The sequence below is a fragment of the Vulpes lagopus genome, chromosome 3 (assembly GCF_018345385.1).
Source record: "Vulpes lagopus strain Blue_001 chromosome 3, ASM1834538v1, whole genome shotgun sequence".
Classification (NCBI taxonomy): domain Eukaryota; kingdom Metazoa; phylum Chordata; class Mammalia; order Carnivora; family Canidae; genus Vulpes; species Vulpes lagopus.
The window spans coordinates 3,456,263-3,481,299 of record NC_054826.1 but is presented as its reverse complement, the minus strand read 5'-3'; the positions used below and the strand labels follow the sequence as shown (position 1 = coordinate 3,481,299).

General features: G+C 35.9%; 1 protein-coding gene across 2 annotated transcripts in view; it reads left to right on the top strand.

Annotated features, from left to right (window-relative positions):
• The window catches only part of CDH18 (cadherin 18), a 947,353-nt gene that overhangs the window by 882,064 nt on the left and 40,252 nt on the right, over nt 1-25,037 (top strand). For both annotated transcript variants that reach the window (XM_041746928.1, XM_041746929.1), the window contains 2 exons: nt 2,916-3,052; nt 24,275-24,396. In XM_041746928.1, coding sequence (XP_041602862.1) covers nt 2,916-3,052; nt 24,275-24,396 — 259 coding nt within the window. The remainder of the gene's footprint in view (nt 1-2,915; nt 3,053-24,274; nt 24,397-25,037) is intronic.

The following is a 25,037-nucleotide window of genomic DNA, read 5'->3' as shown; positions in this document are numbered from 1 at the left end:
GATTTGTTATCGGGAACCCAGTTCTCCTCACCTTCTCAGAAGTTTTACCTCTTTACGTATTTCACTCTTTCAAGAGGATCATTCCCTTCAGCAAAGACAGTGCTTACTATCCCCAATATAAGAAACAGATGATTTGTTGAACCACTTCTCTGATAATACCAGGCACCATTTTTCTGATATTTGTTCTCAGGTAAAGATGTCCTATAAAGTGTCTCTTGGGCTTGGTATATTAACTTTCAATCTACTCTTGAATCCACCATTAAAAAAAAAAAAAGAACAGTTTGTATTTTAATGAAACTATTGTTTTCAAGGGAACTAATGATGTCCATCTTCCAGATCCGATCAACCCTTACTAACCTCACTCAACCTTTTCAGGATCCAGTGTATCGTTCACTTGAAATACTCTCCTGTGCCCTAACACTCCCATTTTTCCTTTCCTCCTTTCCTCCTTCCATCCTTCACCCTTTGCGAGCACCTGCTCGTATACAGTTGGGAGGCTGCTCTAGGCTCCAAAGGTTGGGCGCTATATCGCTCAATATTTCACTTTTCTCCTACGGTTCTCTCCCAGATGAAATCGGGCCACTCCCAACACCTTAAATTTGGGCTGATATCTCTCCAATGGATGTTTCCTGTCCAGAAAAAGCACTTGAACTCTGCACCCATATGCAGTTCTCTACTTTTAATTTCACGTGCTTATTGAGTTGGCTCCTAAGGCATAATGTGTTCAAAATCATTGAATTCTCTCAAATCCTTTCTCTCCCAAAGGGAATTGTTTGTTTGTTTCTTCTACCTCTATCCAGCTCAGTAAACAAGCTTAGCAATTACATGGTAGATCAAACACACATACACACGCAAAAAACAAACCAAAATGTTTTATTTTGTATTTCCTTTATAATTTCTCTCACTTACTAATGCCTCTCCAATAAAGAGTTCTACAGGCTGTATCCTATATGTAGCATTATTTTATGCAGTTCTGTCCATTTTCTTCCTTTTTTTCTACCTATGTTCAATGTGACATCATTTCTTTTCTGAAATTCTTTAAACTGTCTGCCATCTAAGAAAGTAGCCATTGTGAGGTTGCCTGGGGGGCACAATTGATTAAGAGTCCAACTCTTGGTTTCAGCTCAGGTCATGATCTCAGGGTCCCGGGATCGAGCCCTCTGTCAGGCTCTGCACTCAATGTGGCATCTACTTGATATTCTCTCCCTTTCCCATGCCCCTACCCCTGCTCATGTTTGCTCTGTCTCTCTCATTCTCCCTTAAATGAATGAAGAATGAATGAATGAATAAAGTCTTCAAAGTAGCCACTGTGATTTTTCCGGAATAGAAATAGATAGGTTAGTTCCTTTGTTAAAAAATTCCCCTATTGCTTTTTTTTAAAAAAGGCAAGGACTCTTTAGCATGTGCTACGTGGATTTCTTGTCCTGCCCCCAGCCACATATCTCATCCTTTCCTGCCTTGCCACGTTGAAACATACATTGTTTTTTAAAACAAATAGAGATCTGTCTTTAATTTGCATATTTCCACTTTGGTTTCCTGTATTTCAGATATTCTTCCCCTAGTACTTGTACCGAATTGATTCATTTTTGTTCTGCAGCGCTAGATGAAACGTTACTTAAGCTGAGATTAAGGAAGAGGAGAAGTATTAGAGATTAGGAAAAAGGGAAACGTTCTTCCTTAAATAGTTTTTAGAAAGTTTGAAAAATAGTTTTTAGAAAGTTTCCAGGGCATAGGATGATTGTTTGCTATATTTTTAATTCATATTTATGTTAGTAAACTGTTGCTGGATAATGTAATTTATAACCATAGCGTATGTGTCTGAGCTAGCTGAGGATCAGCTGAACGAGGCTGGTTTTTGTTTTCCAGCTCTGCTTAACTCCATGCATTCAATCATGCATCTGCTCACTTAGTAGGTAGCTCTACTCTAGGATGGGGCACTGAACTGGGACAACTTTGTCCTTGTGTCTCTCATCTTCTTTCTGAGACCAGTGGACTAGTCCCAGCACGTTCTTTTTTGTGTCAGTGGCAGGACATAAGAAGGAATAGGCAAAATCTTATGAAACCTTGTCCCAGATAGAGAACAAGACACCATCCCTCTCAATAATGATGATCACTTTCGATCACTTTTCATCTCATTCTCTCTTTTTTTTTTTAAGTTTTTATTTAAACTCCAGTTAGCATACAGTGTAATATTAGCTTCAGGTGTACAATTTAGTGATTTGACACATACAGACACCCGGTGCTCATCTATTTCCTCAAGTAGGCTAGAAGCAAAATCTAATATGAGAAAGCTCTGCAAATTTTTATGCATTGGAGAGGAAAGATGATGTGTGGCCAGTAATGCAACTTGCCGGTCATTCAGTTGTCTTTTCATTTTTTCATTCAACAGTGGGGCTAGGTGATGGAGACACAATGTTAATTAATTGAAATGTTTTGGTTTTGATTTATATTTATCTTCAAATATCAGCTATAATGAAACTCCAGGATAAATTAATATCTGACATCTCCTATTATCCTAAAAATTTGTACCTGTAGCAATGAGAAGTTTCATTAAAGGTTTAGGTTTTTTTTTTTTTTCTTCCAATGTACTATAGACTTCCCAGAGGCAAATTTTGTCTTTCCCTTATTAAACCTTATGTTCCTACTACCTACTGTGCTATTTATGGAATTCAGAAAGGTGTTTTTTATTTGAATTATTAATGAAAATAATTATTAAGTGTTGACAGATAAAAATAATCAATGTCCATCTGATGCAAAATATAAAGTTGCCAGGCAAATCCTAAAAGTCAACTATAGAAACTAAAAATATGTATTTAAATATTTGAATATATTTGATCTAATCCTGCCCAAGTTTTAGTTGCACTTTCCTCCTTCTATTATCAGGCGAAAAGAAGAGTTATCTGTTTTTTTCCTAGATACTTCATTGACTACAGTGCTGAAGATGACAGATGTTTCAACATTGATGCCAATACCGGAACCATTAGGACTACAAAGGTTCTTGATAGAGAAGAAACTCCGTGGTACAACATTACAGTTGCTGCTTCAGAAAATGGTAAACTACTTTATGTATCATAAAAAAAAATGTCACTTGTACATGAAGATTTATACAGAAATTCTCTCGGGAGCAGGGCTCTCACCATTTTTATTTGTGGTGCCAGCATCTAGCATCTAGCAGAGTATAGAGAACTTATTAGATGCAGTTACTCATTGTCAGATGCAGGAATAAATCACATATTTTTTCCCCACTTTAATCCCAGCATACTGGTGGAAAATTGACATCACTGAACACTTCATCCCATCCCTGAGTCAAATTATCTGGTTTGCCTCCTAACCGTGAGGCCTGCTCCGTGGGTTGTTTCCACTGCTTGCCTATCATGAACAACACTGCTATGAGCATTAATATGAAAGTTATTTGTAGCCATGTTTTAATTTCTTCTGGGGTGTACAACCTGAAGTGAGATAGCTCAGTCACGTAGAAACTCTGTATTTAATTATTTGACGAACTGCCTATTTTCCAAAGGAGCTACGTTTACATACCCAAAAGCAGAAGGGGGTTTCAACTTCTGCATATGATTACCAGTATTTATGGTTATGTATCTTTTGATTATAACCATTCTAGTGGGTGTGAGCTGATGGATCCTCATGGTTTACGCACTTTCATGATGTCCTCTGTTACCAATCAATAATTAGACTGCTCCAGCCTTTTATATCCTGCTTGAATTTTTATGTTTTTACATCTGCAAAATTAGCTCAAGTGGCTTCCATTTAGATAATTTTTTCAACACAACATTCTCTTTGAAAATAAGCATTCACTAATTACTTTTAAATGAGTGTTATAAAGAATACATGAGTGGGTTCATTTATGATCATTCTGGTTAATTTTCATTTTCAAAATAACCAGACTAGGAGTAGAATTGCATGCTCTTTGTCACCTAATGACAATTAAATGACTGTTAAATGGTAAGAGCTCATTCAACATTAGTTGAAAAAATAAAGGATTAATGGATTAATATATCCAAGAAATGATAAGGACATTGAAAAGATTCAGAAAAGATTGTGCACTTTGGGGAACAGGCTCTGTGTACAGAAGATGGAAGGAAAGAATCCCTGTTAGGAAAAACAAACAAACAAACAAACAAACAAAACAAAACAGAACAAAACCATGAACTTACTTTAAAATAATTGCAAATTTAATCCAGTGGCATTTCATCAGAAACCATACATTAGATTCTAAATCTTGTCTCATCTCAGTCCAAATATTTGCATCAAGTAGAAACTAATTTGCAAATCAACATGAGTTTATATATACCATGAAAATTATATTATTTGCAATGATCATTAAATGCTCATTTTTACTTAAGTAACATATTAAATATATACTTAATAAGTTCTTTTTTTATTCTATTTGTTAGTACTTTGTGTGGCAAATTAGTTAATACATATTTACTAAGTAAAGCAGTAGAGTAGATCATATACTGTATTGTAGCCTTAGGGACACCTCAAAAAAGCATTGCTAAAAATAATGTTATCCTAATTATAAATAGATATGTAGAAAGAAAGAACAATAGTTGATATTTTGAAGCCATCTTGGAGACTTGTTTAGGGAGTGCACAGTCGCACACTGATTGCTTGGCGTAAATGCCTTATTAAATATCACTGGGGGCTCTTCTACATACCTTTGTTTGTAACATTAACCTCAAATGCAACCACATTACCAAAGCACTTACTATCATATCCTGTTCTGGGAATGTTCTTGCTGTTTTTTTTATCCAACTGGATTTTTTAAGGCTGTATTTTTTTTTGTAGAGCAGTTTTAGGTCTACCACAAAATTAAGAGTAGGTGCAGAGATTTCCCAAACAGCCCCCACACCTACACATGAGTAACACCCTCCGTCGTCAACATCCTCCACGAGATTGGTAGACTTGTCACATCTGTGACACATCATAATCCTCCAAATTCTGAAGGTTAGTTTAAGTCTCATTCTTGGCATTCTGTGGGTTTAGACAAATGTACGGTAGTACATATTCATCATGATAGTATCACATACAGCATTTTCCCTGCACTGAAAGCCCCATGTGTACGCTTATTCATCTCCACACACTGATCTCTGGTATCCACTGATTTTTTTTTTTTAACTGGCTCCATAGGTTTTTCCTTTTCCATATAATTTGGATTATACAGTTTGTTGCCTTTAAGATTGGCCTCTTCGGCTAGTAATCAGCATATTTAAAGATCTTCCATGGATTTTTATGGCTTGATAGCTCATTGCTTTTTAATACTCAATAGCGTTGCATTGTCCAGATTGTACCACAATTTATGTATCCATTCACCCACTGAGGGACATCTTGGTTGTTTCCCAAGTTTGGGCAATTCTGAATAAACGGCTATGATAAAAACATTCATGTGTAGGTTTTTGTCTGGGTGGAAGTTTTAAATTTCTTTGGGTAGATACCAAAGAGTGTAATGAGTGCATCATATGGTAAGGGTATATGCAGTTCTGTAAGAATCTCACAACTGTTTTCCAAAGTGGTTATCCTATTTTGCCTTCTCACCAGGAATGGATGAGAGTTCCTGTTGCTGCACAGCCTCATCAGCCTTTGCGGTTCTTAGCGGTCCCCAGATTTGGGTGACTCTGAGGTATAGAGTGGAATCTCACTGTTGCTTTGATGTGTGTTTCTCTGATGATGAACACATGGAGCATCTTTCCATACACCTATTTGCCATCTGTATGTCTTCTTTGACGGGGTGTCTGTTAAGGCCCTTGGCCCACTTTTGAATCAGATTTTGTTTTCTCATCAGTCAACTTTAAGAGTTCTTTGCATGTCTTAGAAAGTAGCCCACCAGGGATCCCTGGGTGGCGCAGCGATTTGGCGCCTGCCTTTGGCCCAGGGCGCGATCCTGGAGACCCAGGATCGAATCCCACGTCAGGCTCCCGGTGCATGGAGACTGCTTCTCCCTCTGCCTATGTCTCTGCCTCTCCCTCTCTCTCTATGTGACTATCATAAATAAATTAAAAAAAAATTAAAAAAAAAAGAAAGTAGCCCACCAGATGTGTATTTTACAAATATTTTCTCCCAGTGTATGTCTTGTTTTCTCCTTCATTTGACATGGTCTTTTGGAGAATTGAAATCAGGTGTTTAAAAACCCTCTTAATGTAAGTTTCTGAGGAACTTGGTGTTCTATGGAACGACAGAAGTTAATATTTTAAAGAACTTTTTTTTTTACCCTACCTAGAGTGCTGTGCAAGTAAGAGAAAGGGGCCCCTTCTGCACAGATGAGCAAGGAAACGGGATTCAAGAGTAAATAAAGCAAACCAGTTCCAAGCACAGGAAAAGAAAGGAAGACAAAAAAAAAAAAACACGAAAGGCCCTTCTTGCAGATGAACAGGCCACATGCTAATGAGAGTATGAGGTGTCATTAAAAAAAGTGTCTGGGCCTCTGAATGCAGCTCTTATTTGCATGGTATTCGATTCTGCTTTCTTTTATCCTTTGATTTTCAAAGTGACTCTACAGCTGCCCCGTCATGTGCTGAAGGCAGAACACATGAGTCTGATCTATGATATAGTTCCTGCTACTGCTAAATACAATTGATAGCAATCTTGCTTTTGTATGGTGTACTTGTGGAGACGTGTCGTCCTAATAAGATTCTCTGAAAGAGAGAGGACAAGTATGATTTTCATTTTATAGGTAAGGAAAATGAGACTCATACAGAATATGAATCTGAATAGTCTGGCTCCTAGATCTATGTTCCTCCTAATATGGACCCTTAGGGAAGCTCCTACTCATTGAATACCAAGTTTGGGTCAGATATTTTAACTGATCAAAGTTTATTTTATTATTTATCTCTAAAATTCATCCTGTGGAAGATTATTTCTATGATTTCAAAGAAGACACTGAGAATCAGATGAATTCCATGAGCTGCCTTCGATTAGAGAACTAGAAAGTACTGTATTCTCATCACATATCACAGTTCATTTTTATTTTATTTTTCTAAAATTTATTTATTTGTTTGCTTGTTTATTTGAGAGAAAAAGAGAGAGAGAGAGAGAGAAGCACAGCTGGGGGAGCAGCAGAGGGAGAAGGAGATGCAGGCTCTCCACTCACTAAGCAGGTTGCCCCATGTGGGGCTCCATCCCAGGACCCTGAGATCATGACCCAAGGTGAAGGCAGATGTTTACTGACTGAGCCACCCAGGTGCCCCACATATCACAGTTCTTGAGGAATAGAGCTATCTAATAAAAAACCTGGAATATTTCTGTGCAGATAATAATGCCTTCCCTCCATGTAATCTACAATTCAGATAATTAGAAATTTCTATTACATTTCTGGGTTTCAGTAACAAATGGCCACATGATTTCCAACCTGGGGGCTCGAACTCACGACCTTGAGATCGAGAGTCACATGCTCTACCAACTGAGCCAGCCAAAGGCCCATTTAGTCTAGTAATTTAAATGTTATATTTTTTAAATTTTTTTTAAGTTTTTTTTTTTTATTTTTATTTATTTATGATAGTCACACAGAGAGAAAGAGAGAGAGAGAGAGGCAGAGACATAGGCAGAGGGAGAAGCAGGCTCCATGCACCGGGAGCCCGATGTGGGATTCGATCCCGGGTCTCCAGGATCGCGCCCTGGGCCAAAGGCAGGCGCCGAACCGCTGCGTCACTCAGGGATCCCTTAAATGTTATTTTTATTTGAAAACACCCTCATAGAAACAAACAGAATAGTGTCTCTTATATTCTAAACCAAATATCTGGGCATACCATGAATTAGAAACTTGCTGTAGTCCAGTATCGAGGGTTTTATCAGGCTCCCTAGGTGATCTTCATGCACCCTGAAGTTTGAGAACCATTGGCTTATGTGATACAAAAGTAAATTATTAAGAAGCATTGCTTCCAATCACAACTTGATTTATGCCATCGCTCCGTTTAGTACTCATCCCTAAGGCGTGGATACACACATATGTCCTGAGTGTGTACGAAATAAATTCTGCATAGAACAAAACAAAACAAAATTCTACATAGAACATATGTGGCTTTTTGTTCTTTTTTTTAAGTAAAACTTGCCCTTCTCTGTTCTCAGCTCAATTCTCAGAAAAAATATATATCATACTTTTAGTCCCAGATCCTCAAACAGGCCACGTTCTTTCAATAATTGTATAATCCTTTCATCTCTCAATCCCCTCTGCTCACTTTGTTCTGGCTTTACAAACATCTATTTACTCTGAAAAGCTATTTCATATGTCACAACATCTGTGAGATCTTCTTCAATCTCTCAGGCAAATTTTACAGCTCCTCCTTCCGTCCTCTAACTTTATGCATGCTTTAGATTGTGCGCTTATCACTTATTAGATTTAAATCCAGCCCATATCACTTTTTAATGTAATCCCCCCCCCCCCCCACTAGATTGTGAACATCTCAAATCGGAAAATCAGGTCTAGTTGCCCTTTGTTGACCATCGTATTCACAAACACTAAGAACATTTCCTGCCATGTCAAATGGTGCTGGATACATGAATCCATTTGTCCTTTCTTTCTCTACCTACCTAAGCTGCCCAAGAACTGCACTACTTACTACACAGCTCAGTGATCACTAAATTATATATATTTCCCCATTTTGCCTAAATATGTTGTTCTGTGCACTGTGAGAGCTTATCCTGATTAATACCCCAAAATGGGACCCCCATTGTTCACTGCTTGCCTGACAGTTGTATTGCCAAAGGAGCCAAAGTTGGAGAGCTGCTCCTGTAGTCATGCTCCTAATGAGTCTGAAAGACTCGGCTCTTACCAGAACTCACGAATTAAATCACAACACCGCTAGTTTCCGCATCGTTACCGTGTTCGCCTCGGCTCTCTGTCTCACTTCCCTTAAACAAATCATATGCATAACTCGGTCCAGGAACCTGTTAATTTGTTGTGCTCTTTATTTGTTGAACCTTTCTTGTTTTATTTTTTTTTCTCAATTCTCATGCAAACACATCCAAAGATTAGGATCCACAAATTTCAAATGTAATCTAATTGCAACTTTAGGTGATGGAAATTAAATTTAGATTTTATGAACTCATTCCTGGTTGCCTTTCAGTCTGAAATAAATCTTTGTTAGCGGCTGCATCTAACAATACAAAATGCCACTACTGAAGAGTGGGTGTCTTTAAGTCCTTCTAGCTTCTACACATTACACATTTTGCTATTGTCAATGTGCTTATTTTGATATATGAAATTTGCTTTTCACAAGTGTGTTCGAATGAGTAATTTCCCTTAACATACAAAAGGATCCTATTTGACACCTTTTCCTTAGCAGACAAAGGGAAGAACACCCAAAGATGTTGGTATTGCTTTAACCAAGGATTGAAAGTATAAAACACAATACTTTTATGAAATCCTGGTTTATAAAGTATACGTCTGTTTATGAGTTACCTGTTGCCACGTAACAGATAACTACAAAATATCTAAAAATAACTCCATTTGTTCTAATATTTAAAATAAATTTATTGGCCCACATGCCTGTAAAGTTCACAGGTAAATTAGGTTTCAGGATTACTTGGATCAGGCCCCTCTATTTCTCCTTGTTTTTTTTTTTTTTCTTTTCTGCATTCCTTGTTATCTCATGATTTAGTGTTGCTGTATTGTAGAAACAAGCAACAAGTACTATGCTAACTTGCCATATGTTGACCGGATGAATGCCACCTGCAGTTGGGGTGCTCGTCCTCATTCACACCCAGGCTGAGATCAATTGTCACTTCAGACATGCATTACAAATACTGCTCCGGGGCGACGGGGTGGCTCAGTCCATTAAGTATCTGCCTTCGGCTCAGGTCATGATCCCGGGGTCCTGGGATAGAGCCGTACATCAGAACCCCTGCTCAGCGGGAAGTCTGCTTCTCCCTCTCCCTCTGCCCCTCCCTCCCACTCATGCTCACTCTCTCTTGCTCTCTCTCTCAAAGAAATAAATAAAATCTATATATATGTTGCTCCAATTAGGCCTGAACTTCATTCATTCATTCACTGCTTTTAAATAATAGTATTTTTAAAAAATAAAAAAATAAAATAAAGAATAGTATTTAATACATAATATGTGCCCATAAATAAGTAAATTATGGCAAAACATATGGGATTATTCACATTAGCTCAAGACCAACCATCAAGGACCATTTCTTATCTTTATTTGCAGGCCAATTCCATTCCAACCTCTCCTCTCCATGGGGAGAATTTTGGTGAGGCATTTATACACTAGAGTCTGTTTTTTGTTGTTTTTTGTCTAGTACATTGATACATTTGAGTTCTTATAAATAACCTTATCCCAATCTCAGTATCAAATTCTAGAAGCATTAGAACATTTTTTTTATTCAAATGGAACTTAAATAACTGAAACAATGACTCTGTCAATTAATTCCTCTCCTCTATCTTCATTTCCCCCCTCCATAATTCCTCTGTCCTCCAACTTAGGCTTTATTTTCTATCTGAAAATAAAGTTTACTCAAGCAAACAAAAACTGAGAACCGACCTTGATCTAACGTTTCCCTCCAGATACAATTTTCCCACTCCCTTTCCTGATAAACTCCTTGAAAGAGTTGCCTGTATTCACACCGCACACTATCTCCATGCTCTTTAAAATCCACTCTTAAAACACTTATCTTTACTACTTCACCAAAATTATACTTGTCTTCCCTGTTCCAAAATATGAAGTATAATCCTCTCCTCCATTTTCAGCAAAATGGCACCATTTGGCTCAACCGATAGCTCTTTCAAGAAATAGGCTCTCACTCTGGCTCAGACACAGCTCCTCTAGATGCTTTTCTTCCTTCCCTGGTCCTTCTATCTCATAGGCATTTTAGTTCCTCATCACCCCATTCATTGAATAGTGGGGCATCCTGATTTCCAAGAATCAGATCTACTTGTAGTCATTGCCCATGTAATCTCATTTAGTCTAATGGTTTCCTGTAACATCTACATGTAGATGACTCTCAAATTTACGTATGTATCCACTTTTTCCTTGAATTCCATTTTAGCTGCCCTAATATCTCTTCTCGGAGATCTCAAACTCAAAATGTTCCAAGTAAACAGTTTCCGCAAAAATACAATTTCTCTCTAAATCTACTCCTCCAGAGACATTATCCATCTCAATAATGATGGCTGTAGTCCAGACTGCTTGAGAAGATCACTCAGTGTTATATTTGGTTCCCCGTTTTCTCTCAGGCTACACGTCCAATTCATCAGAAACTTCTACTAGCTATACTTTGAAAAATATCCATAAATCAACCACTTCCTAACATTTCCTTCATTCCTATCCCTGTCCAAATAACCATCACCCCTCAGCTGGAGTCCTGCAGTAACTTCTGAAATAGTCTTTTGCACTTAACTGTAGCTTCTTTTAATCCATTATCCAGAGATGTACCAAAAGATTCTTTTTTAGGAATAAATAGTAACATGTAGCTCTCTTTTTCCAAGTTTTTTATTTAAAGTCTAGTTAGTTAACATACTGGGTAAATATTATTTTCAGGAGTAGAATGTAGTGATTTTTCACGTACATACGACACCCAGTGCTCATCCAAGTGCTCTCCATAATACCCATCAACCACTTAGCCCACCCCCCACCCACCTCGCCTCTCATAGCCATCGGTGTCTTCTCTATACTTAGGAGTCTGTTTCTGGATTTGCCTCCCTCTCTTTTTCCCCATGTTCATCTGTTTTGTTTCTTAAATTCCACATATTCCTAAAATCATATGGTATTTGTCTTTCCCAGACTGATGTATTTCACTTAGCATAATATGCTCTAGCTCCATCCATGTTTTTGCAAATGGCAAGGTTTCATTTTTTTGAGTAATATTCCATTATAAATATTTATAAATATATACCACATCTTCTTTATCCATATAGCAGTTGATTGACATTTGGGCCCTTTCCATAATTTGGCTATTGCTGATAATGCTGCAATAAATATCGGGGTGAATGTGTTCCTTCAAATCAGTACTTTTGTATCCTTTGGGTGAGTACATAGTAGTACAATTGCTGGGACGTAGGGTAGTTCTATGTCTAACCCTTTAAAGAACTTCCACACTGTTTTCCAGAGTAGGTTACACCAGTTTGCATTCCTAACCACAATGTAAGAGGGTGCCCCTTTCTACACATCCTCTCCAACATCTGTCGTTTTCTCTGTTGTTAAGATAAGATATTCCCAAATAAATTAGGATTCCAAAACATGACATTCCTAATGAATGACCCAAGATAGACACACATGTATATGCTGCCAAACAAAGAATAAAGGTAATACGTGCCTTCTGTTGTACATATGAAAAAAGAAAGTTGTACATATGAAGACACCTTTCTTTGTAATAACAAAATGTCAAATTTGACGGATTAGCAAATCCACAGGTACCCTTAGCAGCAGCAGCCCCAGCATCACTTATAGGCATAAATTTGAGAAACTTGATCTAAACTAAAGCACTTAAAAGCTATTACCATATTTGGAAAGAGAGTAAAGATGTTTACTGCTCTTATATTTTCCAGAGATACCCAAGCATGTTAATATTTCTGAGTTAAGGAAACAAATTTAGTATACAAATTTAAAATTCGACATGACAAGAATAAAACCTTAAACAAAATACTGGAAAATAATATTAGAAGAGATAAAAATATTAAGACAAATTGGAAGCACACAATAAAGTGGTGAAAATATATATTAATGAGCCAAAGTGGCGTAATTGTAAGAAACTCTTCTGTTAAAAAAAAATTACCATAAGGAAGTAAGGAAAAATAAAATCATCTTATGTAACTTGGAATAGGCACATATGAGATCTAAAGATATAGAAAGTTTTAAAATAAAAGAATACAATACTAGATAATTCCAACCAAAATAAATCAAGCAAAACTTAATATTAGACAAAGTAGGGCAGCCCGGGTGGCTCAGCAGTTTAGCGCCACATTCAGCCCAGGGTGTGATCCTGGCCTGGGATCGAGTCCCGCATCAGGCTCCATGCATGGAACCTGCTTCTCCCTCTGCCTGTGTCTCTGCCTCTCTCTCTCTCTCTGTGCCTCTCATGAATAAATAAATAGAATCTTTAAATATATATATAATTAGACAAACTATACTTTAAAACAAAATGCTATTGTGAGGATGTGAAGGTCATGCCATACTGAGTTGTAGTGTATGTCACCAGAGTGATATAATCATTTGAAACTTATAGGAGCCTAATAAAGTATCTTCAAAATGAACAAAACATAATTTCGGATTAAATTGCTAATACACCTCTCTCAGAAATGTTTTATTAAGCAGGCTAAAAATGTCAGTAATGATAAAAGTGTTTCATTAAACAATGAAATCACTTGATATTTGATTAACTGTCAAATACACAAATATGAAGGTTTTACTATATGTGTTATATATGTAATATATAATGAAATAATTTAATGAACACCTATCATTTTCAAAGATTTTTTTCTATATATTTATTTTAGAGAGAGAGAGAGAGAGAGAGAGAGCAAGCAGGGGGAGGGGCAGAGGGAGAGGGAGACTCCTGCAGCAGACACCCCACTGAGCGTGGAGCCCAACGTAGGGCTCCAGGCCAAGACCCTTGAGATCATGACCTGAGCCAAAATCAAGAGTCAGGTGACCAAGTGACTAAGGCACCCAAGCATCCTTAAAGAATAAGAATCATCTTCAAGTACATGAAGCAAAATATATTGACATTAATGACACACTAAACGGCATAGCAGTTTAAAAAATGTGTTGATACAGGTGTATATTCTAAGAACCATAGGGTCAGATTGACACAGGGCGGAGTTGTTTGCGAGTCAGGAGGGAGGACCGATGGACACTTCGACCAACAGGTGAAGACAAAGCTGTGTTACCTGGCTCTGCAAAGGAAGTAAACTTACTGATCTACCTCACAGCCATGCGGAATAAGTAATTCCAGTGTATAGGAGGTGAAAATTAAACATTAAATGAAACGTAGGATAACATTACTATGACTCCAGAATAGAGGGAGTTTTATGAAAATATCAGTTGCACAACCCATAAAGGAAGACATTGATAAATAAAACTACGAAATTGTGCTTAGTTGGAAATTAGACCATAACATGATGTAATGAATGCAGATGTGTACACACGTGCATAGGTTATGTGTTCACACGTATATCTCTTTTAATATTTGGGTAAAGTCATCGTACCAAATGTCTTCCAATTAGAATTAAAATATATCAAATGCATTAATATCTTAAGTATGTGGTCAGTTTAAATAATAAAATGAACACCAATTTAAGAGCCACTCTCCTCAGAGAAATAAGCTTTAAATGCACCTCACGAGGGATGCATGGGTAGCTCGGCTCGTTAGGCATCTGACTCTTGGTTTCCACTCAGGTCATGATGTCAGGGTCGTGAGCTCTAAGCCTGGAGTCAGCTAGAGAGGCTCTCTGTCCCCTTCTCCTCCTTTCTCAGTCTCTCTCTCTCTCTCTCTCTCTCTCTCTCTCTCTTCCTCCCTCCCTCCCTGAAATAAATAAGTAAATAAAATCTTAAAATAAATAAATGCATACACCTCACTATTCATCCTTCTTCATTACCACTAGAGCTTGTAGATACTGAGTTTAGTATTATTTGTTCCTGTCTTTTCTTTATAATTTTACCAAATACATTTTGGATATCCATATATCTATATTTATGTATGTAACTACATCTTTGTCTCATGGATATTATATATGGAGAGCTTAATAGTATAAGCACTTTCTGTAATTTTTTTTTCTCAGTGCTCTGTTTTTAAGATTCATCCAGGGAAAGAAATACAGCTGAATTTTTTTTTTCATTTTCACTATAATGAGAAATCTATTTTAATTCATGCTTAAAAACTCCAGAGTAGGTCAATTGTTTTCAGTTTTTATAGCTTTATATATTAATATGAAGCAATTAATTAATATTGCTGATATAACATGTATATATTTCCTATTATAAATATGAAAATCTTTTCAATATGTGTAACTTGGGTATGCATACCATGAGCATATAATCTATTCTTAGAAGTATTCTCAAATGTTTCTCAAAGGGAGAACGTTTAACATGTTTTTGATAAATGCATAACTGTAATCGATGAATATATGAGTTAAAGCTCTCTTAGTACATTTCATTTTATGCAGTAAAATTCCACTCTAAAGTTTGCTTGTATTCAGTTCCACAATTATATTAGCTGTCCAAAAGTCACAGCTTTTGTGTTACTTGCAATTTTAAGAATTTAAGGGTTCCAGAAAGGATGTTTTAATATCTTATACATGAATCTGAACACATTTTAGGAAATTCTTTACTAAACACAAAGTAACAAAATATTTACTCCCTCTGTTCTTATATATTTAAATTTAAAGTTTTATGTTTTGGTCTATGGTTTACTTTGAGTCATATTTTACATATTATCATAAGGGCCAGGTTAATTTAGTTCACATATAGGCATTTCCAATGGGTCCAGTATTTGTTATAAGTGCTATTATTTCTCTATTTAATATTCATGACAGCTTTGTCCATTAACACTTGGCCATTTTTGTTTTGATTAATTTCTAGGCTCTTTTGTATGTACCATTAATCCCATAAGCATATATTATATAATATTATACATAGATAGTCTTATGCTAATACCATTGTCTTGATTATTGTGGCTACTTACTAATACTTTAAATAACAAAGTGAGTTCAACATAATTATTTTTATCAAAATTGTTTGGGCTAATGTAAAACATGATCTTTTTCAGATAAGTTATAGAATCAGCTTGTCAGAGTCTTCAACAATATCAGCTAGAAGTTTTATTGGTAGTTCAATTAATCTATAGTTCAAGTTTGGAGGAATGGATGTTTCAGAAATATTGAGTCTTTTATCTATGAATATAATGTATGTTTCCAGTTATCTAGGTATTTTAAATTTATCTTAGTAATATTTGTAGGTTTCAGACATTGAACACATTTTAATTACAGTTTTTTTCATGTTACATGAATTTAATATTGATTTAAATGCTTCCTTAATTTTATTGTTTTAGAAATAAATGTTAATATAAGCTTTTATTCTACAGTATGACTAACTCTCATTAGCAGTAGCAGCTTTTTGTAGATTATTTTGTCTTTTCTACATGAATGATCCCCTGTGAAGAAATATAGATTTATTCCCTACTTTGCAATTGACATAATATTTATTTATCTTTCTGTCTAATTGTACTGACTCTAAGCTTTAATATGATTCCCAGGAGAATTGCTACAGGCTATACCCTACCTTTTATTTTTTCCCCCTGATTCTTAGGTTAAAACATTCAATCTTTCACTTGTAAGTATGACAGTCGTGGGTTGTCTTTATACAATTATTCAGATTGAGGAAATCTCTTCCATTCTTACTTTACTGAGTGTTTTTTTGTTCTTTACATCAAATACAGGTGTTATGTTTTGTTTTATTTTTCTGCATCTATCAATATAATTGGGGCACCTGGGTGCCTCAATCGGTTAAGCATCTGCCTTTGGCTCAGGTCATGATCTCAGGGTCCTGGGTTTGAGTCCCACATCGGGCTCTCTGCTCACCTGGGCGTCTGCTTCTCCCTCTCACTCTTTCTCTGTCCTCTCTCTCTCTCTCTCTCTCAAATAAATAAAATCATTTTTTTAAAAAAGAAAGAATTATGAGTGGGGTGAATTATATTTACAATGTTTAAATGTTAAACAACCAGCCTTTCCTTCCTGAAATATATCCTACGAGGTTATGATGAACATAATCAAGGCTGGAGGAAATCATTGCACTCGGCTTATGGATCTCTCCTCTCTCAAGGAGCACAGTTCTTCACTGTATGCCAAACTATAAGAAGAGTATCTTCATATAATTTCAGTTTTATAGTCATATATAATAGCTGGTTAGTGTGGTATCAGTTGCTACTTCTGGCTAAAATCTGGTTTACTTTCTTAAATTCTATTTCAAAACTTGTTAATCTTATCTTTTAACTACTTAATTTATTTAAATATTACACCAAAGAATGTTGTAGATGTGCATAATGGAATCAGTTCAGACGTAAATTTTCTTAAGATTTGATTTTAGCTAAGAAAAAATAAAATGTTGCAGTTTAGGAGAAAAATATGACTATTATAATATTTCAGGGAATTTCATTAAATTGCTTGTGTGCTTAAACAGTTTTGGACATGACTTCATGTTTCTCCTTCCCTTGGAATAAATTTGGGGCCCATAGATGATGCAGTGAGTGTGATTTTTTTCAAGAATGGTGATGTTGAACTCCAAGCAACAGCAGATCCATTCTCAGAGATAAGACCTTATCCCTTATTTGAATGCTGATTGTATCGGATAAGAAAAAAATTAGTATCCTTACATTGCTCACCCCCAAAAATGCAAAATGATGGTCCATTCTATTAGTGAACTTCTGGCAGCATAAACAATATGATTGCTAATGTAGTTCAAAGGACATCATAATAATCTATCACAAGCTGAATTTGTGGGGACTCAAGAAAGATGAAAACTTGATGATCACCACACTATAGATGAATAGATCATGATGGAAAACAAATGTAAAAATTCTGAATTATCACAAAAATTAGAAAATAAATCTGCTTTTGTTAGATTCTTTCATGCAATTGAATGGGCCAATTTTAACAGATATTTAAAAAAACTATTTTTCAATTTATTTTATAATCAATAACAAATATATCATCCCGATGTAATTAATTTCACTTAAAGGTGAATTACTTTAACTTTATGGTTCCAACCTAAAGAATAAAAGTGTTTATTCCTAAAATCAAAGACATAATTTAAACTTTTAAAGCTTAACACTTAATGTAACACTTATGTGAGTCTCAGGCAAAAATACCAAGACATTTTGGGAATTTTTGGAGAATTTATGAGTTAGAAAAAAAAATGTTGTTTTCTTTTTAAGGTGTTATTGATTTAAGAGAGACACAAAGAGAGGCAGAGACCTAGGCAGAGGGAGATGCAGGCTCCCCCGTGGGGAGCCCTACATGGGACTCGATCCCAGGACTCTGGGATCACACCTTGAGCAAGAGGCAGATGCTCAACTGCTGAGCCACCCTGACGCCCCCAAAAAAATGTCTTAAGAGAGTTGAGACTCCTTTTGGGTGATTCACTTCAATGTGACATCTTTATAATGACTGGGCCACTAATAATATTTTATACAGCAAACTGACAAAAAAAGTATATAAATACATTGAATGAGTTTGAGGTGATATGTTTCTAAATGCTTAGTAATTTTTGAAAAGCTTCTAGATGACTACCAGGTTTTTTGAACTAATGTAAAATAAGTTAGTGATCCAAAATGTATAGGGTCAATTCAATTTTTTATCCTATTAATGTCATAGAATGTTTTATTTTACACCTGTTTATCTGGCAACCAGAAAGAACTATTTAAGAATTAACCCATTAGATGCTAGATATTAATTATAACTTATACATTATAACAGATTATTTGAATACAATATTTGGATTCTCAATAGTTAAACAAGATACAGCAGGGAAGGATAGAGAGAGAAAGAACATCTGTAGCACACCAGACTTGTACAAGGCATGGTGATAATTTTATCCATAAAATATTTTCTTAATAAATACATTAGTAAGGAGTATATATTATTCATTAATTATTTTATCTTAGTTTTTTGCCTAAAAGTTATACATGACTTCTATATACAAAATTTCAAAATACTAGTTAAAGAGAGCAGAACTCTCTCATTTCAAGACAAGTATGTCAAACAAGAATTTTCAGGGTCACCTGGGTGGCTCAGCTGGGTAAGTGGCCAACCCGTAGTTTCCGCTCAGGTCATGACCCTGGAATGGTGAGATGGAGCCCTACATCAGGCTCCATACTCAGCGGGGAGTCTGCCTCAGGATTCTCTCTCCCCCTGCCCCCCCTTTCTAAAATAAATAAATAAATAAATAAATAAATAAATAAATAAATAAATAAATAAAAATTTCAGTTTCATCTGAGCACTAGTTTGCAAACTTTATTGTATATATTTATTTTCACTTAAGGGAATGTTAATAATGTTTTTTGTTAATAAACAGAATATTAGCATCTTAAAATAGTCTAGTCTCACTTTGCAAGAATGATTCACAAAAGTTCAGACTATTTGGTTTATAGATAGTTGCTTATAATGTAAACTTATAATAGAAATCAAATACAGACCAAAAATTAAAAAAAAAAATTAAACACATTTGTAACCTACAGGTGGAAACACATGTTCGTAAGTGTGCACATTTATAAATCATAGATATAAATATAATTACTTAATTAAATGCATAATCACTGCAATTTACTGTTGTAGTAATATATAAGGTTTTTCATTGTGACTGAATTTTCATAAAGAAAAGAATGGAAGCACATTTTGAGCAAAATAATCTACATTTTATAGATAAGAAAATTGGCACTTGTCTAAGTTTATATATTTAAAAGTACTTAGGACACCTGGGTGGCTCAGCGGTTGAGCGTCTGCCTTGGGCCCAGGGCGTGATCCTGGAGTCCCGGAATCGAGTCCCACATCGGGCTCCCTGCATGGAGCCTGCTTCTCCCTCTGCCTGTGTCCTTGCCTCTCTCTGTGTCTCTCATGAATAAATAAAGTCTTGAAAAAAATAAATAAAAGTATTTAATACTTACTTCCAAGTATGAATATTTAGAAATCTGTTGAATTCCGTAGTAAGCTGCACTACATATACTAATGGTCATGATTTAGAGTTTTAGGAGGGGAATATCTAAGTCATAATGACTTTGGGATACGGATAAATTGAACACTTACATCACAATTTTAGAGAAAACAAATTGAAAAAATATTAGTATTTGTTTTCTTCACGCCTTATAGACAGTGGGGCATCTGGAGGAGTGGCATATTTCTCTGCTCTGGGTTCTCTAGAGCCCATCATGGTGGCATGCACCTATTGGACTTTTCAAATGAGCTCACTTGGATTAAGTGGATTGTTCCTTGAGTTGTGGAAAATCCTCTAAAAAGCATAGTGTCAAACTTGAAATTGTGCTGACCTACCATGTGCCAATACTTCCATTGCATCACGATGTGTGTAGAGGGCACTCTGCTAATGTGACTTGCTTTTATATTGGTCTTGGGTAAAATGTGGATGATTTTCAAATAGTGTGGTTTCCACTAGAAATCATGTGTCTAGGATTGGCGGCATGCGGTGTGTATTGTTTTTGCTTCTGTTTTGTTTTTCATCTTCAGAAAGGATTCAAATGTGCAGCCTGCTTATTCTCAGGGTATTTTAAAATTTACATAATTTCCTTAATGATTTCTCAAAAACACCATTTGACAAGTCAAAGGACTCAGTGAAGATTAAGTAGCATAGAAATAATACATGACTTTCCAAATGTCATGTTCCTAAAGAGTGCTAGAGAGGGGGTTCATTGACTCTGCCATCAAAAAGACTTAAAATCGAACAAAGACAGAAACAGGCTCATAAATATGAGAAAGAAAAAAAAAAAACTGGTGGTTGCCAGAGAAGAAGAGAGTATGTAGGAAGACGGTGAGCAGGCAATACAGGGGAATGGATTAAGTACAAACTTCCAATTACAAAATAAATAAGTCACAGGGATGAGAAGTGCAGCCTTGGGAATATAATCAGTAACATTATACTAACCTTGTATGATGACAAATCGTGATCACACTTACCATAGTGAGTATTTTGTAATGTGTGTAATTGCCAAATCACCTTCTTATATTTGTACCTGAAACCAATATAATACGCATGGCAATTATACATCTATTAAAAACAAACTGCTTGCTAGAATTAAAGCATGAAGATAAAAGTAACAATAGCAATAACTGAAGTGTTGCATTAATGACTTCAAGAACATTGTCTATTTTTTGCCAGAGAAAAATACTTCCAATGCACGTATGTTCACACTTTATAGGTAAATTCATTGTCATTCAAGGGGCCCCATCCTAACGCAATGGCTGTGGGAAATAAGAGAAACCCAAAGGAATGTGCCAGTTTGCTCACTTAGAAGTAGCTCATTTTCTCATTGAGCAGGAAAATACCAGAATTGACACAGGTAGACTGCAAGCGGCGGTGAAGCCATAGTGGGTTTTCAGCCTCTAATTATCAGAAGTGAAAGGCAGTTTTTGTACTTCATGCTACTCTTAGTAAATAGGAGGTATTCAGTTTGTGCGGCTCATGACCGTGAGCTTACTCCAATATTCTGTTTTTCCTGACCCTTCGTCCAGATGTCCCGCAGTGGCCCCTGGCAGGGCAGGGCGGTCGCATCCTTAGTCCCAAGCACACGAAGATTACATTCGGTTGAGCTTCCCCACAGGACATGTAACAGGAGTAGGTCCACAGATTATTGGCATTTGTCTGATGCTGAACGCTGTGCTTTTAGCAAGTAATGGAATAGGAATTATACATACATCGGAATAATAAAGTAATGTCCCATCAACATCGAGTCCATTTCCATCGAGAAGAATTGAGCTTCCTGTACCCCCATGTGCAATGAGTGGGAGTCGACTCGAGTCCAGAGATCACATGAGCAAGAGGCAGTGGGGACAGAGAGAAGGTGAATGTCTGACAACCGTCAGATTCCTAGTTGTCCTTTAATTCTAGCCTTTCGATAAGATGTAGTCTTTCCAGCATCTTCTCCTACAAAATAGTTCCCTTCCTTCCTTCCTTCCTTCCTTCCTTCCTTCCTTCCTTCCTTCCTTCTTTCCTTTCCTTCCCTTCCCTTCCCTTCCCTTCCCTTCCCTTTCCTTCCCTTCCCTTTCCTTTCCTTTCCTTTCCTTCCCTTCCCTTCCCTTCCCTTCCCTTCCCTTCCCTTCCCTTCCCTTCCCTTCCCTTCCCTTTCCTTTCCTTTCCTTTCCTTTCCTTTCCTTTCCTTTCCTTTCCTTTCCTTTCCTTTCCTTTCCTTTCCTTTCCTTTCCTTTCCTTTCCTTTCCTTCCTTCCGTCTTTTTTTTCTTTCTTCCCCTAACTTCACTAAGGTTGCTTCAGAAAATGAGCAGAGAACTATTTACTCAGGGACAATGAAGGCTGCTGATACTGATGATTAGAGACAATAAAATTATTCTTGTGTCAGATTTCTAGAACAGATTGCTTTTGTCTGCTCTGAAAAGGTGAGCAAGTACCTAGTTGGGAAATCCGAGAATACATGAAAAAAAAAATCACTTATGACATTTGGGGCAGAAGAGATGTATTTATATAGTGGCCATAGTAAGGCTGCAAATAACATATAATAAGCCTGGGTAAATTGTTGAGCATGTTTCTTTATTGTTCTTTTCCATTCCAATCTCAATAATCCTAGTACTTATAAATTTTAGAACCCGCTACTAATTCTATGAACATTGGGGTTTGCAATAGATTACATTGAATACACACATCACGTTGGGAAGGACGGTTTTATCTGTGGTATGTTGTCTTCCTAACCACACACATAATACAGGACTTAGTTTCTTTAGACCTTCTTCAATGAAGTCTAAATAAGCTGAACTAATAGAACACTTCAATAAAGCCTTCTGCATGTAGGTCGCTCACATCCTTTGTTAGATTTATTTCTAGCGTCCTTATAGCTTTATTAACTCGAGTTAGTTTTTTACCATTAAGAGTAATGCGCGCTGTAGTTTTGTTGTTGTTTATTTCACGCACCCTTAATCAGCTGGAGAAGGTACATCTCTACTTCTAGTTCACTCAGAGTTTTTCTTTCTGTTATATGTTTGTTTGGTTTGGTTTCGCTGTGTTTATAATATATGGATATTGTGTTCTATTTCTTGGTTCTTCTATACATGTTGAGATGATTATTCAGATTTTTGGTCCACCCTTTAATTTATTAACTTTGTGAATAATTTTTATGCTTTTTAAAATGTCCTTCCTCATGTCTTCTTTGTATCTTCCTTCCTCTCCTTGTTTCTTCCTTTCTTGAATGTTAAACTAAGCAAGCATGGAATTAAACTGATAAAGATATATATTTTTACTATATTACATAGTAATTATATTTATAATTATATAGTATATATAATTCACTATATAATTATAATTCACTATTATAATTATATAATTATATATATAATTACTATATATTCCACCCTAGTGGAATGGGTTTGCTATCATTTTGTTTAGGCTGTTCACACCTAAAATCTCTCATGAGTGGGAACTTCTGGTATTGATATTGATGTGTCACAAGCCACAGAAAACAAGCTTTCAAGTATTTCCTCCTTCCTCTGTTTTATGGGAAAAAGATGTATGAGACTGAAATTACCTGCTTCTTTAGCTTTGGGTAAAATAATCTAGACCTGACCTTTTTCTCTTTAGAGAAATTGTTTCAGATGAAATTTGATTTTTTTAATTACTCAGATTTTCTATTCCTTTTGGGACGACTTATGGTACTTTTTATTCCACCCATGTTCTTACTAGTTTTAGTGTTCTCTGTATATGTCTATGTCTGTCCATATCTCTTTTTTTTTTCTAATATGTCTTCTCATGTTCTGCTTTGATAAATTCATAAATTTGTCTAGATTTATGTCTTTTTCCAATAGTCTTTTTTAAAATTAGTATAAATTTAATTTTGGATTTTTTTAAGATGACAAACACAGCAATAAAAAATATATATTTAATTTTCTCATTATCAATTCTGCACTTAAAATGTAAAATAGAGCAAATATCTGCCTTTTCCTCACATCGCAGAATTAATGACTTACTGAAAAATGGGAAGACTGCATTTAGGACTTATTTTGAGGTATTGACTATAATATTTTGATATCTACCAGAGTTATATATTAATTCTATGATAAGTTCTGATTTAAATTATTATTTCTCCCCAATTATGACTTAACATCACACACTGAATACATTTTATCCAGAAGAAAATTATCTTTTGTGTAAAGAAGTTTTCTTTTATCTTCTTTTTATTTTCTCCAAGTGTATTTAAATTTGAAAACTAGAACTTTTCAAAGATTATGTAATTTTTTTTTACCAACTGCTATGCTTTTTAGATTAATGATGAAACCAATTGTTCATCCCTTAGACTCTGACAGCATACAATGAATTCTGACAACTTTCTCCCACTCCAGTTCCTGAATAACATGTAATTTCCTTGATATGACAAAATATCATTTTAGCATTCATGTCATGCCTTGGTGTTCATTTTTCATTTTTCTGTAAGTTAATGAGTTCTAGCAAAGAGTGCCATCATAAAGTTGTCTTTTGCCAAAAGTCCTGTTGAAGCATATGGAGCTAGTGACAAGCTACGGTATTAAGGAGATTTGTTTTAAACCAAGCCTCTAAAGTGTGCATGGAAATACTAAATATATCCCTGTGTGTTTTGCAGACAATCCTGGTTTGCTGAGCCATGTCACAGTGGGTATTAGAGTTCTGGATGTCAATGACAATCCACCCGAACTTGCCAGGGAATATGATATTGTTGTCTGTGAAAATTCTAAGCCTGGCCAGGTAAGTTAATTGTTTCCTTCCTATCATTGGAATGGAAGAGAAACAGCAGCTCTATTTCTATTATTTTTAGGTATAATCCTCAAAATCCCTCAATGTTATTTTTGTGCTCAGTGAAAATAATGTAATAAAGCTTTATTTTAAGTACCAAACATATTTTTGAGAATCATTGAAAATAAATTCTCTTGACCCCAAATGTAAATCAAAGAGTGAACTCATTCATGCATACATCCACCATACCAATAAAATTATATTGAATGGTTTTGCAAAGCCCTCTATTAAGTAAGGAGGAAACTGTGAACTTTCCACCTTAATAAAGATTTTAGATGAGGTTACAGAGAAGGGACAGGTTGGTCTATTTTGGATGTCCCACAGGAGTGACATGTGAGTGACCATTGAGTAATATTGGTACTAAAAGACAATTAGGTTTGAACAAAAGAGAGTGTGTGTACTAAGAAAGTGGAGACAGTGGAAGAAGGAGTGAAGAACTTGAAAAGGATCGTGAGTCGCATGTATGTAGCATGGCAGCTAGCTGAAGGAGCACGGCAATCCTGAAGGAAAACCGGTGTGGCTGTGGAACATAGAGCAAGTGGAAATCTGAAAGGGGACATACATTAGTTTTTTGTTTTTGTTTTTTTTCTGCT